Source organism: Amborella trichopoda, chromosome 4 (genome assembly GCF_054954075.1).
Source record: "Amborella trichopoda isolate Santa Cruz 75 chromosome 4, AtrichopodaSantaCruz75HAP2 v2.0, whole genome shotgun sequence".
NCBI classification, from domain to species: Eukaryota; Viridiplantae; Streptophyta; class Magnoliopsida; order Amborellales; family Amborellaceae; genus Amborella; species Amborella trichopoda.
This window is the reverse complement of record NC_142339.1, coordinates 55012567-55027270: the sequence shown is the minus strand read 5'-3', so window position 1 is coordinate 55027270 and position 14704 is coordinate 55012567. Positions and strand designations below refer to the sequence as shown.

Below are 14704 nucleotides of genomic sequence, written 5' to 3'. Positions count from 1 at the left end.
TCTAACATGGTATTTAGACAATTTATTTTTTAGATTTTTAAGAGTTCATAATTTTGCTCAATCTGGATCGTTTTTTGAAATTTTAAATTTTATAATTAGAATTGAACATGGATTTTCAAGTCATTGTAAAGTTTCCAACTTCGAAACTATATACTTCCGTAAAATTTAGAAGAGGAAAGCATATAATGAGACCGTTTACCTTTGTTACAAGATGGTCACAATTAAGTTTGATCATTGGATGTGAAATTAGGTGGCTGCATATATTTTATTGATCAAGCTCAAAGTTCAAAAGAAACTTTGTTGAACTTTATGACACACCTAAGCTATCAGATTTCACATCGGACGGTTGCAAGTAATTTTGATCTCCCTATACTTGCCGAGGACATGATCATCTCTTTCTCCCGCTCTCGCTCTCTCATTTCAAGATTGCTATCTTGTTGAAAGCATGTTGGAAGTTACAGATATTAACAACTTCGTAGGAAAACGTACATGTGTATTAAAGACGAATTCATGCACAAGCAAAAGCACACAAATAGCAAACACTGAAAAAACAGACAAACACAAAAACTTAGATTATTGTTTCTTGAGGTGATTATTGCACCAGTGATGGTAATTTCTATGTAATACAAAATCTACATAAGTGGTGTAGATACTCAGCTAGAAAAGAAGTAAAAGAGCATTATGGGGTATGGCCTTTTAAAGAAGGGAAATAGAAAATTCATTTCCAGATGATCCTCTTTTCCTCGATGAATATCATCATATGCCGTCAATATATGGATCGAAAGAGTGTCTTTATGATGTGCAGTTACTGGAATGTTTTTGGGCGCATCCAGCATGAGAGCATCGTCGTCAAAATCCTAGAAGCCATGGCTTCACTTCGCTTAGCACACATCAGAAATACACAAACTTGAGCAGCCTGCAGAGGGGGAAATACCTATCAAACAACTATTGGAGATTGTTTCTCTACTAAAACCAAAAATATTATTATAAGATACAATGAGATTGCTCTCTCTCTCTCTCTCTCTCATACACACTCAGACACACACATCACTTGACAATGGCCAAGCACCGCAGTTGATGAGCAATAAATCATGATCCGCACTATGAAGTTCTATAAGAGTACCAGAGCTATCAATAAATATTTCTAGGTTTTTTTTCGAAAGGTTTTAATACCAGCCAGAATTTTCGAAATTTTAAATTCCAATGTCAAAATGGAGAAAAATGCATAATTAACCAAATAATATAGGATAACAAAAATCGAAAACAAAATGACTAACAAAAATCAACCAGTGTACCATGACCCACCCAAGTCGAACCAAACCCGGGCGAGTTATTCAGACTTGCCCTATGGGTGCGGTTGAGTAACTCTACATTTTGTTATAGTATAAATAATATTATATTCAGTTTAATTCAAATAACATCTAAATGTCTTTTTGGCTAGTATTTACAGTCTATGGGCCTCATGTTTGGGGTTGGAACCGCTGCAAACACTACCGTAGTTTAATTCAAATAACATCTAAATGTCTTTTTGGATACTATTTACAGTTTATGGGCATCATGTTTGGGGTTCGAACCCCACAGACACTACCTTACCACCCTATCTTTTTAAATGCATGTCTTATTTTATTTTATCTTTTACTTTTTCTATGGGCCTCATGTTAGGGGAATGAATCCCCTCAAACACCAACGCACCACCCTATCCTTTTAAGTGCATGTTTTCCTTTTCTCTTATTTTTCTCTAAAAGGGGTTAAAAAATGATGACAATGTGGTAATTCCATCCCTCAACCTCGGCACACCAACTAACCTAGATGCTATTTTGAGCTTGCTATAAGAAAGGTTATGACATACAGATATATTTTATTTATTGGTTCGATCCCCAAACCTCCTATAAAGAGCCCATAACATCTAACCGAGGCACCATTTGAATGTTATTGTTAACGAGAAGTATGTTCCATATATATAATATAGTTTTTATGTTGCACTTTTATTTATTTTTTAATAGGGACTGGACTCCGGCGAGTTACTCGGACTTGTTGGAGTAATTTGTTTCAGCCAATAGACGAGCACCCTGACTGTGTCGAGTCCCAATACCTTGATCTCAACTTATTAAAAGAAAAAGAATATAATGTATTGCTATCTCAATGATACAATAGCACAAAAATATCATTAATTGAATAACAAAACTACATGAAGGAATTTGGCAGAACTTAGCTCCTGCCACTGGAAAAAAACACTCTCTCAGTACTTAGATAAAACATCTTTCAGTAATCTTGCTTTTGTGCTGCTTCTGAAATTTAGTTGGAGTGGGCAAGAGCGCAAAAATAGACAAAAGTAGCTTCTCCGATGACAACGGTTACCTTACTCACTTTCCTCATCACTTGTGTCTTCTTGCAAGTTCAGGTGGTTCAAGTTCTTTTCTAGTGGTGGAAGTCCATCATCAGATTCGGAATCAGATAGAACTTCATCGTTACTGGGAGGCTGCGCCTCACTGCCTGCATTTAGAAGCACCATTAGCTAGCAGTGGAAACTAAATTTATGAAAATAAAAGAAAATATAGAAATGTGAAACCGGGACATCAGTATCAGCATAAACAATTTCATAAAATGTCCATAGATCAAACGCGATGCCTAGACTTGGGCAGATTTAAAAGCTACAATGTATATTCTACAATAAAAAAAACTCCAACGTTTCAGACAAGGTACCATTATTGGTGGCACTCAAGAATTATATGTAGCATTAACAAGAAAGGAGTCAAGGAGTCACAATGAAGACATCCTGCAATATCATGAGCACAATCTCTCTGTCTCTCTGTCTCTGTCTCTCTCACACACACACACACACACCCCTCCATAAAAGACCTGCTGCTGAAACAATTTCATCAATTGCTGAGTTGAATGGGCTACAGGATAAAGTCTTGCTAATCCACAAGATTTGAGAAGAATCAAATGAACAGAAACAGCCCCTTCAACTATGAATATGATGCGTACGGCAGTTGAATGTCTAACAGGCATGCTAATCCTCCGACCAAAACGATAATGAGGACCATTTATAGGCCAACTTCAAGATGTTCAATGATTGTCCTCATCCAAGATGTTCACTCTTAATATGGAGCTGCATTTCAATGATGAAGATTTTGAAGTTGAGAATCTTCTAATCTTTTGCTTCATATTTTCAGGATCCTCTACGAAAGAGTAAATCTTTTGGTTAAAGAGTCTCTTTTGAATGCAATGAGGTGGGGATAACCAAGGTACAGACATCCCCTCAAGATTTATCAACCAATTTGAACTTTAACTCTTCAAGACAACATTTTCTATAATTTATATCTTTACAAGACCACAAGAAACCATGATTTAGTTGAGATGCAATACATGAAAGCTAATACATACCACTGGAGTCTGGCAAAGACTTTGGGATCCTTGAATTATTATGAAGCCATGAGTTTTGCGCAGCTATAATGTCTGACCCATTCGTGCATTGAGAATATGCCTTCAGAAGATCCCTGGGAGGTAGGAAGATAAACACAACAACCATTAATCATACACTGGGCGCTCAACTCATAGCAAGAAATTGCTCTGGGGAAGTATACAACGATCCAGTGGCATATGGAGAAACCATATCATGAGGTCATCACTGTCCATTGAAATCGACTATTATTGGGTGTTGGGGGGAGGAGAAGGACCAGAGAGAGAGAGAGAGAGAGAGAGAGAGAGTCATGCCCCCATTCTGGTAGATCCCACTCTTTCTCACATCATCTCCATGGACAATGATTAGCGTTTTCCTATTGTCCATCAGATTATAGTGGACTTTCCCAAAAGTAGAGATGCTCACTTGACACCAGAGTATAATATTCACAAGAAAAATAAGAAATGGCAAATGCCAAAATAGGAATTCAACAGAAATGCACCATACCTGTTTAGAGATAAAAAGGCATGGCCCCATTTAAATTTGCTCAGCAATAGGTTAGCCGTTTCCTCTTCCCCACTGTGTTAATAAAGACAATTTTCAGTAATATAGACCTACTACAATTAGAAAATTTAGAGAGTTTAGAAAGTATGACGAAAGGATATCAATGTGCGAAAGATGATCAACATTCACAAGGGAAAGTATTTTATAAGGGAAAGTGACATAGGCCCCCTCCTCTAAAACATTGCCAGTTAAATAATCCCCCACACCTCTTTTTTTAATGAAATGGATAATCTCCCACACTGTTTTCCAGGACATCCCACGCCCACCTTTTTAGTTTCATCTCAAAGATGCTCTTCCATAAGACTCGGGCATTCAGTTTTTTTAGGACTATTTTACCCTTAAACAAAGTTTTAATAAACCTCAATCTCTTTCTCCAGCTCCTTCCCTTTCCCTCCTCACGGCCATCTGGTTTGCCCTCAACCCATCCAGCTCTGAGAAACCTTCACAAAAAAAACCTGCAAAAGCTGCATGATTTGTGCTTTCAAATTAAGTCATTGCCAGTCCTGTCCCCTTTGAGCATTCACAACCAGTTCTCTCTCTAAAAGAACTGCCAATAATTATAAGCATCAGATTCAAAGGAGAGTATCACGGCCTTCTCATAATTTAAAGCCTTTTAACTTCCCAAAAAATGGGGTCTCAAAATTTTGAGGTTCGGTATAAACCGCTTTCCTCAAGGAGTCACGCACCATGAGAATCTAGAGAGATTGGATGACCCAATTAAAAGATTTAGAAGAGAGGCGGGCGGCAGAAAGGTGGACAAGTGAGGAGAGAATGGAGAGATGGATTAGAGAAGGGAGGCGACTCAATGCGTAGTGCCCATGACAATTCGGGGGACGCGACCCCTCCCAGTTATTTACAGTTACATCTCGACTCCACTCCTATCATAGGAGTCGAGGTACAAAATATCCGACTACCAATGGAGGAACCATTATGTAGCGGTCATAGAATCAGAATATCCACTACCAATGGAAGACCCATTGCGTAGAGGCCGAATATCACAGAATATCATAATACATGTAACAAAATCAGAAAATCCACTACCAATGGAGGACCCATTGCGTAGTGACCAAAAGTCACCGAATATCAGTTTCATATAACAAAATCAGAATATTCACTACCAATGGAGGACCCATTGCGTAGCGGTCAAGGCGTATAACAACATCAATAAGACAGAATCACAGTTTTCAATACCAATGGAGGACCCATTGCGTAGTGGCCAGAATCAGACAGTATCAGTATCACATTGTTAACAGTATCAGATCCATATTATATCAGTATCAACATTACATGATCACATTATCAGAGTCACAGAATCTTAGTGTCGTTGTCACATTTCTTGCAATTTCAGGCAGAGACATATGGTCAAAACATGGTCATAACTCCCAATTCCTTTGGAAGTTAAAGACGGTTCCAGAACTAATTTTGCACTAGACACTCCTACCTTTCAAATGGGAGTGGTTTGAAGACAAATGGGCCCCATTTGACCTGTTAAAGGTTCCAAGAGGTGAGGGCTAACTAGCTGCACCCTGCTGTGTACAGTGGACAGCGAGGTACCCTACTTCATATCACTATAACTTCCAAACCGTGAGGTAACATGTGACAGTTTCAAAATCAAAGTTTAAGCCAAGACGTATATCTTTCTAACAAGGTAAATTTGACAGCATTTGGATTCCATATGGTGGTTTAAAAGTTCGTGCCAAACAGGGTGATCTCTCTAAAATTTTATCAATACTGCCCACAGTGATATACCTTCATAGGTTGAAGAATAACTTTCAATCTAAAACGAATATCAAAATATTTTCTACATGCAAATTTTAGCCCATTCAAAGATCTTTTAAATGGTTGTGGTTTGGCCGAAAATGGACTTTGTTTGGTTAGTTAAAATCAGTGCCCACAGTAGCATCAGTGGAAAATCCAGGAAAACAGTCAACAGTGATATACTCTCTCATTTTGAAACATAACTTCATTTTCATAAAGAATTTCAACAGTAGGCAAAAATGAATATTTTACTAGACTCATATCTTTCTAACAAGGGTGGTTTGAGGTTAATCGGACCCCATTTGATAGTTCAAAGCCTCATTCAAGTACATACATAATTCTGGAATTTCACAGTGGCATATAACATGACTCAAGAACGCATTCCATAACCCTCATTTCATAGTGAGAAACATGATAACAACTACTCTCTCACAATGTGAACACATATAACATGTATTTCTTACACAATCTAAGAATCATACATTCATTCTCAACATCTATCATTATCATAGAACAAAAGCCCCAAATTATAGTGACAAAGGCGTAAGGATTTCTACATCACATACACTTCTATTGCTCATTTTGCATGCATAAATTCTCATGCATCCTTATGACTACAATGCAATGGTGGTAAATCTACTTACTTGAATAACAATGGGGCCCTCTCCAATCCTCTGCTCGCTCTCACCCGCCCAACAATGGCTGCCCTCCAACAGCCACTTCTTCAAACCTTGGGTCTTAAAGAGGAGAGAAATGAGGGAAGAGTGAGTGGCGTGGGTGAGAGGAGAGGCTTAAGTACTCTTATGTTTAGGGTGGTGGTCCAAGTGTCATCCAAAGACTTAAAATCTGGACAAGTAGCACTCACATCAGCATGCATCTAACAAGTGGTACTCATAATCCATGCATATCAGTAACGCAGTGGCGCTGGTCTCCTGCACACAACACAGCTGGCGCTAGTCTCTAGTCTCTGTACACAACACAGCCGGCGCTGACACTTCTTCTCCTAGATAGCCGGCACTGCTCACAACTCAGCCGGTGCTGGCCCTTCTTCTCTTCACAGTTGGCGCTGCTCACAACTCAGCCGGCGCTGGCACTTCTTCTCTTCACAGCTGGCGTTGCTCACAACTCAGCCGGCGTTGCTTACAACTCAACCGACGCTGGCACTTCTTCTCTTCACAGCCGGCACTGCTCACAACTCAACCGGCGCTGGCACTTCTTTTCACAGCCGGCTTCCTCCTTATCCCGCCATGCTTCTAACTGGCCGGAAAAAGTTTGGGTCGTCACATCATCCCCCCCAAAAAGCCTTCCCAAAAAATGGGGTCTCAAAATTTTGAGGTTTGGTATAAACCGCTTTCCTCAAGGAGTCACGCACCATGAAGAATCTAGAGAGATTGGATAACCCAATTAAAAGATTTAGAAGAGAGGCAGGGGGCAGAAAGATGGACAAGAGAGGAGAGAATGGAGAGATGGATTTGAGAAGGGAGGCGGAGAGATATTAATGAGTGAGAGAATTCAGACGGAGCAAAAATCAAGAGAGTGAGAGGGAGAGATGCATTTTTGGAAGAAATTAAAAAGACAAAAGCAACATAAAGCATTTGAATCCCCCCTATGACTCCATGGAGGAGGATCTTGGAGATAAACTAAAAAGGTTAGGGGTGAGATTAAGGGGGGCATAACCCAAATGACTATGGGAAAGCCATAACCTGGTGGGTCATCACCATGGATTGAATGATGGATAGGAATGGAGAGGAAATGGGACCCAACAGAACTGGACGTGACCAAATTGTGGACCCCGATATGATTTTTTCAAAGTCCAATTAATTACAACATACTTTCCCATAGCATATAACATCACAAAGTTCTGATTCCAGATTAAATACAAATTCACTTATATAGCAGAAATCAAATAAATGATGATAGATGACCATGGGCATATCACAAATATGAACAGGATTCATGGAAAAATAGAAATCTAAATCCATTCAAAGAAAGGAACCATGAACATGGCAGTAGTACCATATTGTCAATGCAGCTGATAATGCTTCCACACAAGATAGCTCACAGGGTCGACCATAATTTACAGGATTTGCGGCCACCAACCATGGCACTGCAACAAAATTCACAACAATTAGTGAATATGCCTTTGATCACTTGCAGACCTCAACTCTAGAAACAGTGCATATAAAAGAATGAACCAACAAAAAACAACCTTGTGCACAGCTAATGTGACATTCACTAGAAATTGCAAAGTAACGATGCTCCATTTCCTTCTGAGATATTCTAAACTTGGAATCTATTGGAATCACATGACCAAACAGAAGTTCCTCAAAACATGAATAGAAATTAAAAAACAGAAGCCCCTTAAAACATGTTTGACTTGAGACAAATAATGACATAGTTCATCCAAGCAAATGTTGGCAGGTACTCATGGGATAGAAATAAAATGCAAGGGATCTAGTTCTTAGGGAACTCTCAGGAAAGGAGGGAAAACCTAGAGGTCTCACTTGGTCCTTTGCATAAGGTGTCTATTTCCCAGGAGTTCCACAAGATTCTGAGGTAGGGACATGGGACTTAAGACTTTGAGATCCAGTTGCCCACCCTAAGGGTACTATAATCAGTTTTCTCCTGTATGTTTTTCTTTCTATTATTTTACCTTTTATAAACAGCTTTCTCCTGCTTTTGTATCATACTCCTTGGACCTACCGTTCTCTTTCTATTATATTTAAGAAAATGTTGCTTCATTTTCTTTTGTCTATTTCCATGCTAATTTCATACTATAAACATTTGTGTATGTAGAAGATAGTTTCATAATATCTAACAATCACACGCACGCAAGCACGCACACAATGCATAAAATAATAAACATGTGTTGTATACGCATCAACATTTCATAATCCGTACAATGCCATCAATAATGGTAAGTGATAGAGAATGACATGAACCAAGAATATTTAGTTGAACTCCGTATCGAAATCCAAAACACTGTATTTTAGGGAGCACATTCAGCCAGTCACTTTTTAATTATCCAGCTGCTGCTTTCAATTATGCCACTCAGAACATGGGTGGAAAATGACTTATCTAACTGATTTGACCACCAACAGTTTGAAGAAAAATATATTAAAAAAGTAAGTGAGTGAGTGCTCCCATATTTTTACTGAAAATACAAGAATATGAGCAAAGTATGTGAACAGGGCAATAGAGTTCTTACACAAACGAGGATGAGTGCAGCGGAGCTTCACAAAAGGGACATCACTCAAGCGGGCCCATGAACAATCAATAACTGCCAATCCTTTTTTCTTTATTAAGAGGCTGTCATCCCTTGAAACACATTGCTTTCCAACAGGACTGCCATAGAACAAAAATCCATATTATATACCTTTAATGGCATCATTGGAAAGGGGGTATAAAAACTCTGATAGTATGAATGAAAATAAGGTCTTTAAAAGAACTCTTTTCCAACAAAAGAAATTTCTTTTGACTAGAACAAATGACATTGATAAAGATACTGAATTTCCTCATTACAAAAGCAACGGACATGTTATAATAAGTTTTTTATATATATGATGGTATAATAAGTTTATACCTCTTTGTCTTAATTATGGACAAATGGGGAGACGAGTGAGTTTTCAGTGACAATAGGTCTACATCAACATTGAGCTCATATCTCTATCTTAGTTATGGACGCTAACTAGGCATATGGTGTTCAAAAACAACATAGTTTTGCTTGATGAGACCTGAAATGGCGTCAACAAAAAATTAGAACTTTGGTGGGATACTCTTGAATCTAAAGGCTTTAAAATTAGCCGGAGTACTTTTTTCAAAAAAAGTAGCCAAACTAAGACAGAGTATATGGAATGCAAGTTTAGTATTAATAGGAGCACAAAAAAAGAAGTAGTTAAGATTGATGGCCAAGAAATATCAAAACGAGCGCACTTTTGATGCCTTGGATCGATAATCCAAGAAAATTGAGAGATGGGGCGGAATGTTCGGCAGTCAAGAAACAACATACCCATAGAATAAGTGTAGCTGAGATGGATGAGTGGCAAAATAAGAACGGATAAAATTCAAAATGAATACATTTGGGAGAATTTAAGTGTGGCGTAAATAGGTGATAAAAGGGAGAAAGTAGACTTAGATCGGCTGGCCATGTGCAGCGCAGACCCAATACAACAGTTGTTAGGAGGTACGAATCAATTCAGGTGGAAGGCTCAAAAAGGGTAAGGGGTAGGCCAAAAGGACATGGTTGGAAGTAGTGAACAAAGATATGGGGACTTATGACCTCACTGAGGGTTTGGCCTTTGATGGAGCAGAATGACGGACCGAAATTTGTGTAGCCAACCCCAATTAGTTGGGAAAAGGCGCTTATGATGATGATGATAGTATAATAAGTCCTTTTACTAAAATAGTGACATCAAATCCAAATAATACATAGAGTTAGCTAAGTGATAAAAATCTTGTTGAAATTATTCAATGTTTTAAAAAGTATAATGCAGAAGCAAGGCAGACACTTTACAAATATGTTGTAAATTAAAAAAACAAACTTCACCGTTAAAAAAATAGTGAGGGGTAAAGATTCTTAATTGCATACCTGAGGACAACACCGCCAAAGCCATTGGATACGCGCAGCTCCTGCAGGGTCAGAATTAAGATAATCAGCATGTCTAGAAATTATTAAAAGAAATAACCTGCTGGCACAGACCCACTCATCACTGATAAGATTTAGGTATAGCATCAAAAAGGCTTTTTGCTAGGATAAAAGAAGAAGGGGAGGGGAAAAAAAGGTCCGAGATAAAAATATGATAATACAATACCTAGATTTTCAGTTTAAATTTACTTTATAATATTAAATTCATTCAATATATGATACATTCAATATATGATAGTATGATGCCATTTAGTTTTTTCTACCAGCAACTGAAGCTGACACCTAGGAAACTTATTCTCTCCAAAAGTTCCAAGATACAAATATAGTACCTAGATATTAATTTACATTTACTTTATACTAGTAAATTCATTCAATATATGATATATGACATCAAAAAACATAAAACATTGATCATGTGGCGACTTGGTTGGTTCAATTTATCAATTCATATGTCTATTGATATAAAAAGCTTTTTATAATGTGAAAAGATAACAGAAGAAACCATTGAATGTTTACAGTCATTTTGCTTCCTATCTAAAAATTTACCAGAATAGCTCTCATATGAGCATGTAGGGAACCATTTCTTAAGGTTTTAGGCTTTAGTTGGGAGAGCAGCAGTAAGTGTTAATGCATTAGGAACTAGGGACTTAGGTGTGGTGCTCCATTCTACACTGTACTATCACGATGGGAAGAGATTCCCCCCTTCCCAAGTAGAACACAAAACACAGCTGATTAGTGGTGTTTTGCATTACTGCTCTCATGCAAATGGGCTATGGCAAACCATACCCCATTGAATTCCAGCACAATGCCCCCTAAACTAGGCAGGGATGACTCTACTGGTGCTTTCGCAACGAAGTAAAGGAGTACAAGTGAGTGCAATTCTGCAATCATTATCTTGGTGATAAAGGTCCAAAACCATCATCCACAGCCGAAAAGAGATGCCATCTCAACTTACGTCAAAAAGATAAGAGATGCCACTTGAATATTTTCTAATAAAGGTCAATATGACCCCTATTGTAGAACAAACAAGCATGGCTTTGGGCAATCTAAAAACAATTGATTTGTTTATTATAATGCAAACACATTTAAAAGCATCTTATTAAATACTATAAAAGGAGGTCATTGTAGCAAGAACCCAGATCAAGATCCAGGATCAACGTTTCGATATTTCAAACCGGAAGGCAATTAACGTGGGAGGAGAAAGAATCATAATAAGATTCACTAAGACATAAAAATTCACCCATATGTAAGGTAACAACAGGCTATAAAGGAACATGAACATTCCTTCAACAAACCAAATCTTGAAAGCTTGCGCCCTGTACATCTCTTAACATCGCACTGTCCAAAGTCCTGAATCAGAGTTAGATGTTAATTTCTATTCAAGTAAGAATATGTGAAGAACCAATTTAGATGCCAGGTGGTCGCATACCCACATAGCAAGCTGAATTTTTGCAACATCAGACTCCTCTTCACCTGCCACATCTTAGAAAACATAGGAGATAAAGACCTCTGGTGAATAAAAGAAAAAACTCAAAAGTGGTCAATGGCAAGCTTATAATTCACATGAATTATAGTTCAAATGAAGTATAAGAATGTGAAAAACTTATAAAAAGATTAGCCAGTTCTCAAGCAACATCAACTAAGTTCTGATTGCATTTTCAAAATCGACATCTTTAGGAACATTTTCATCATTCAAAAAAGGCTGGTCCATTCATCAGACTAACAATGAAATATTTAACCAAGGAAAGTTTGTATCATAAAGATGCAATCACCAATGTTAAAAAAGCAAAAATATTAAGATGAACTAGGTATAAAATAAAAATTGAAAAGAAATGGATAACAAGTACAAAAGAAAGTTTGGGAATATACAAATATTTAAGTTTAAATACTATATTTATCACATCTTTTGAGAAAAGAGGAATACCATGCGCAACTACAAAGACCATTGTCAAAGCAAATTTGATAAAAATATCATTCTTTCTCGCATATTGCTAGCTTAGCTTCACCATATACCTTGATTTGCTGGAAGGGACGTGTCACAATCTTCTTTCCTGCACAAGTATCAATTGCAAACCCAATAAATCCATAAAGATAGAATCAGTAATACTGAAACAAAAAAATTCAAAAATAAAACAATAAACTTATCCATGAGCTAAAGCATGCAAATGAGGGAATGCATTTTTTACAACACATGCAAATGAGAGAATGCATTGCCAAAAGCTAACCCGTACTGAATCATGCAACACTTACTATATTTCATGATAATGCATAAACAGCGCTTTTTTAATTGTGACTCTATGTAGTAAAAGTTCCATCATAAAGAAATTAACTCTAAGGTCAGGTCAGTTGTACTACACCATGTGAGAAAAGGGGAGCAATTCAAAATCCAATCCATAACCATGAGCCAGTATCATCAGACTGAGACATTCAGGCCTGTTAACATAGTCCAAGTTAATTTTTTTTTTTTTTTAAGTTTTACATAGTCTAAGTTAATTAGCATGCCTGTTTGTACAATCTAAGTTCTAAAAGACAAACCATACAATAAGTCCAATAAATGAAGCTCGATATGCTATTTACTAGGTGTTCATATCTTTCTCTTGGGTAATTTACTGGATGATTATTTTGCTGGTTGCTTTTTAAGTCAACACCTGCAACATAGTTATAAAGTCTGCATTTTTCACAAAGATAATTCCATAAAGAATGATTCCCAAACCGACTGATTTTTACACTAGACATCAGAAACCCCTTTCCGTGTTTCTTTGGGGAACCTTTGGCAAGAAATTGGGAGATGTCACTAATTTCATCAGATTCCGAAACAAAAAAAGATGCTTATAAAAATCTCTTCAAAGTTGCCAACCTTTAATTTATTTACTTCGGTAGTTTCCCATATATTTGGTTATTTATTTCTAGATATTTTGCCATTTTTCCGAGCTTTCAGCTGAATTCAATAATATATATATCATATCTATGAAACCAACATTCTAATGTGACCATCAATTACAGAGGGATTATTAACACAAAATAAATATGAAAAATCAAAACAAAAATAAGGGAAAAACTAAGAAGAGTCTAATCATGTGACAACGCCATTTCCACTACCCCAAAAGTGCATTATGGGAAATTATTGGGAATCATTCAAACCACGGAAACCCAGCCTGGTAGTTTCTAAAACCCTAGAACTGGAAACTTTTTGCAGGAAGAGAAGATTAAGTAATAGCTAAACAATCACATGAATTATAAAAATAAAAAGGGATTGAAATACCATTTCTGTTCCCGATTACTGCTTTGGCCTGTGTGATGGTTGGTTTTGTATTTTCTGGTTTTGTTGCGCCCCATTATAAGAGTAATTGAAGCTAATACCGGCTTTCAAATTCCAAATAGACTGAAGAAGAGTAGTTTTACAATTTATAAACGCAGTAGCCTCCCAGAGAGCATATATAGTATTGGAAAAAGTTTATATAAGGGTGAGGGCTTAAAGCGTAACTCAAAAATTCACTAGAAAAAATTAATATAGATTATAAATTAAGGAAAATTATTTCATGCGAGCTGGATCTACGCGGTCCAGAAAGTGTATCGGATGCAAGTAGGAGTTACATCTTAAAAATAGAAACTAACGGTTCAAATGTTTTTTTCCTACAAATAATATTTTTATTTTTTTAATTTTATTTATTTTTTTATATTCATGATTTTCGTGTTAGAGATTAAGTATCCTAACTCAAAAATAGATTTATTAAAAGGCCTGCATTTCTATATATGCGGGCTTAGCCGCATAAAAAATGGGTCCATAAATTAATGCATTAGAATATACTACTATCTTATTAACCTTGGACAAAAACTAATTTTAAGAATATTTATCAAAAGGTGTGGTTTGTATAAGGTTGATGTTCTAAACAATCAAAGTACGGTGTACCTTCAAACTTTCTCATGAGATGCAATTTTAGGGTAGAAAATTTTGAAGATGATTGCGAAATTCTATTTTTATCTCTAGTTATAAAAATTTCAAACTTTAAAAGTAGTTCAAATCAAGCAAATCTATAAACGCAATAAAATTGAAAAACTAGATAGCATGTTACATGATGTATTGTTTTTAAAACTTGAAACCTCTTTCTTTTTTTCCATATCTACCCATCTCAATGTCAAGATGATTGATTAGATATTTTTCCAACATCAATACAACGTCTTTCTAAGGATTTTAGAGGGTCACCTTAATTCTATTGTCAACCTTATATAAATCTTTTCTTTTATCAAAATATACATAAGAGATCAAATAACATTTTGCTTGTATTTTTTTATTTAATTTGAAAATACACATGACCGTGAGTTGGAATAGCTGG

At 36.7% G+C, this 14704-nt stretch overlaps 1 protein-coding gene across 17 annotated transcripts; it reads right to left on the bottom strand.

The window, feature by feature from the left end:
• Nucleotides 1-549: 549 nt before the first annotated feature.
• LOC18422145 (RNase L inhibitor protein-like protein) lies at nt 550-14429 on the bottom strand. 17 transcript variants are annotated; one of them, XR_016054896.1, is made up of 12 exons: nt 13633-13982; nt 12384-12421; nt 11800-11852; nt 11611-11720; nt 10314-10354; nt 8934-9070; nt 7742-7832; nt 6370-7107; nt 3911-3982; nt 3388-3500; nt 2359-2493; nt 550-916 (listed from the first exon to the last, which is right to left on the bottom strand). XR_016054896.1 is itself a non-coding variant. In XM_088865766.1 (11 exons), exons 1-10 carry the CDS (start codon nt 13704-13706, stop codon nt 2360-2362), a joined length of 819 nt encoding a protein of 272 aa, XP_088721892.1. In that variant the 5' UTR covers nt 13707-13982; the 3' UTR covers nt 550-916; nt 2359. The 17 variants fall into 17 exon arrangements, 7 of the variants coding, with proteins under 7 accessions (XP_088721892.1, XP_088721896.1, XP_088721893.1 ...); XR_016054895.1 differs by having other exon boundaries at nt 6370-6982; XR_016054891.1 differs by having other exon boundaries at nt 10314-10356; nt 11657-11720.
• Between the last annotated feature and the right edge of the window lie 275 nt (nt 14430-14704).

Coding starts and splice junctions, on each gene's coding strand:
- LOC18422145 (XM_088865766.1), bottom strand. CDS start 13,706: ATGGGGCGCAACAAAACCAGAAAATACAAAACCAACCATCACACAGGC. Junction 11,853..12,383: donor GTCCCTTCCAGCAAATCAAG/GTATATGGTGAA, acceptor ATGTTTTCTAAG/ATGTGGCAGGTGAAGAGGAG. Junction 3,983..7,741: donor TCAGCTGCATTGACAATATG/GTACTACTGCCA, acceptor TTATTAACACAG/TGGGGAAGAGGAAACGGCTA.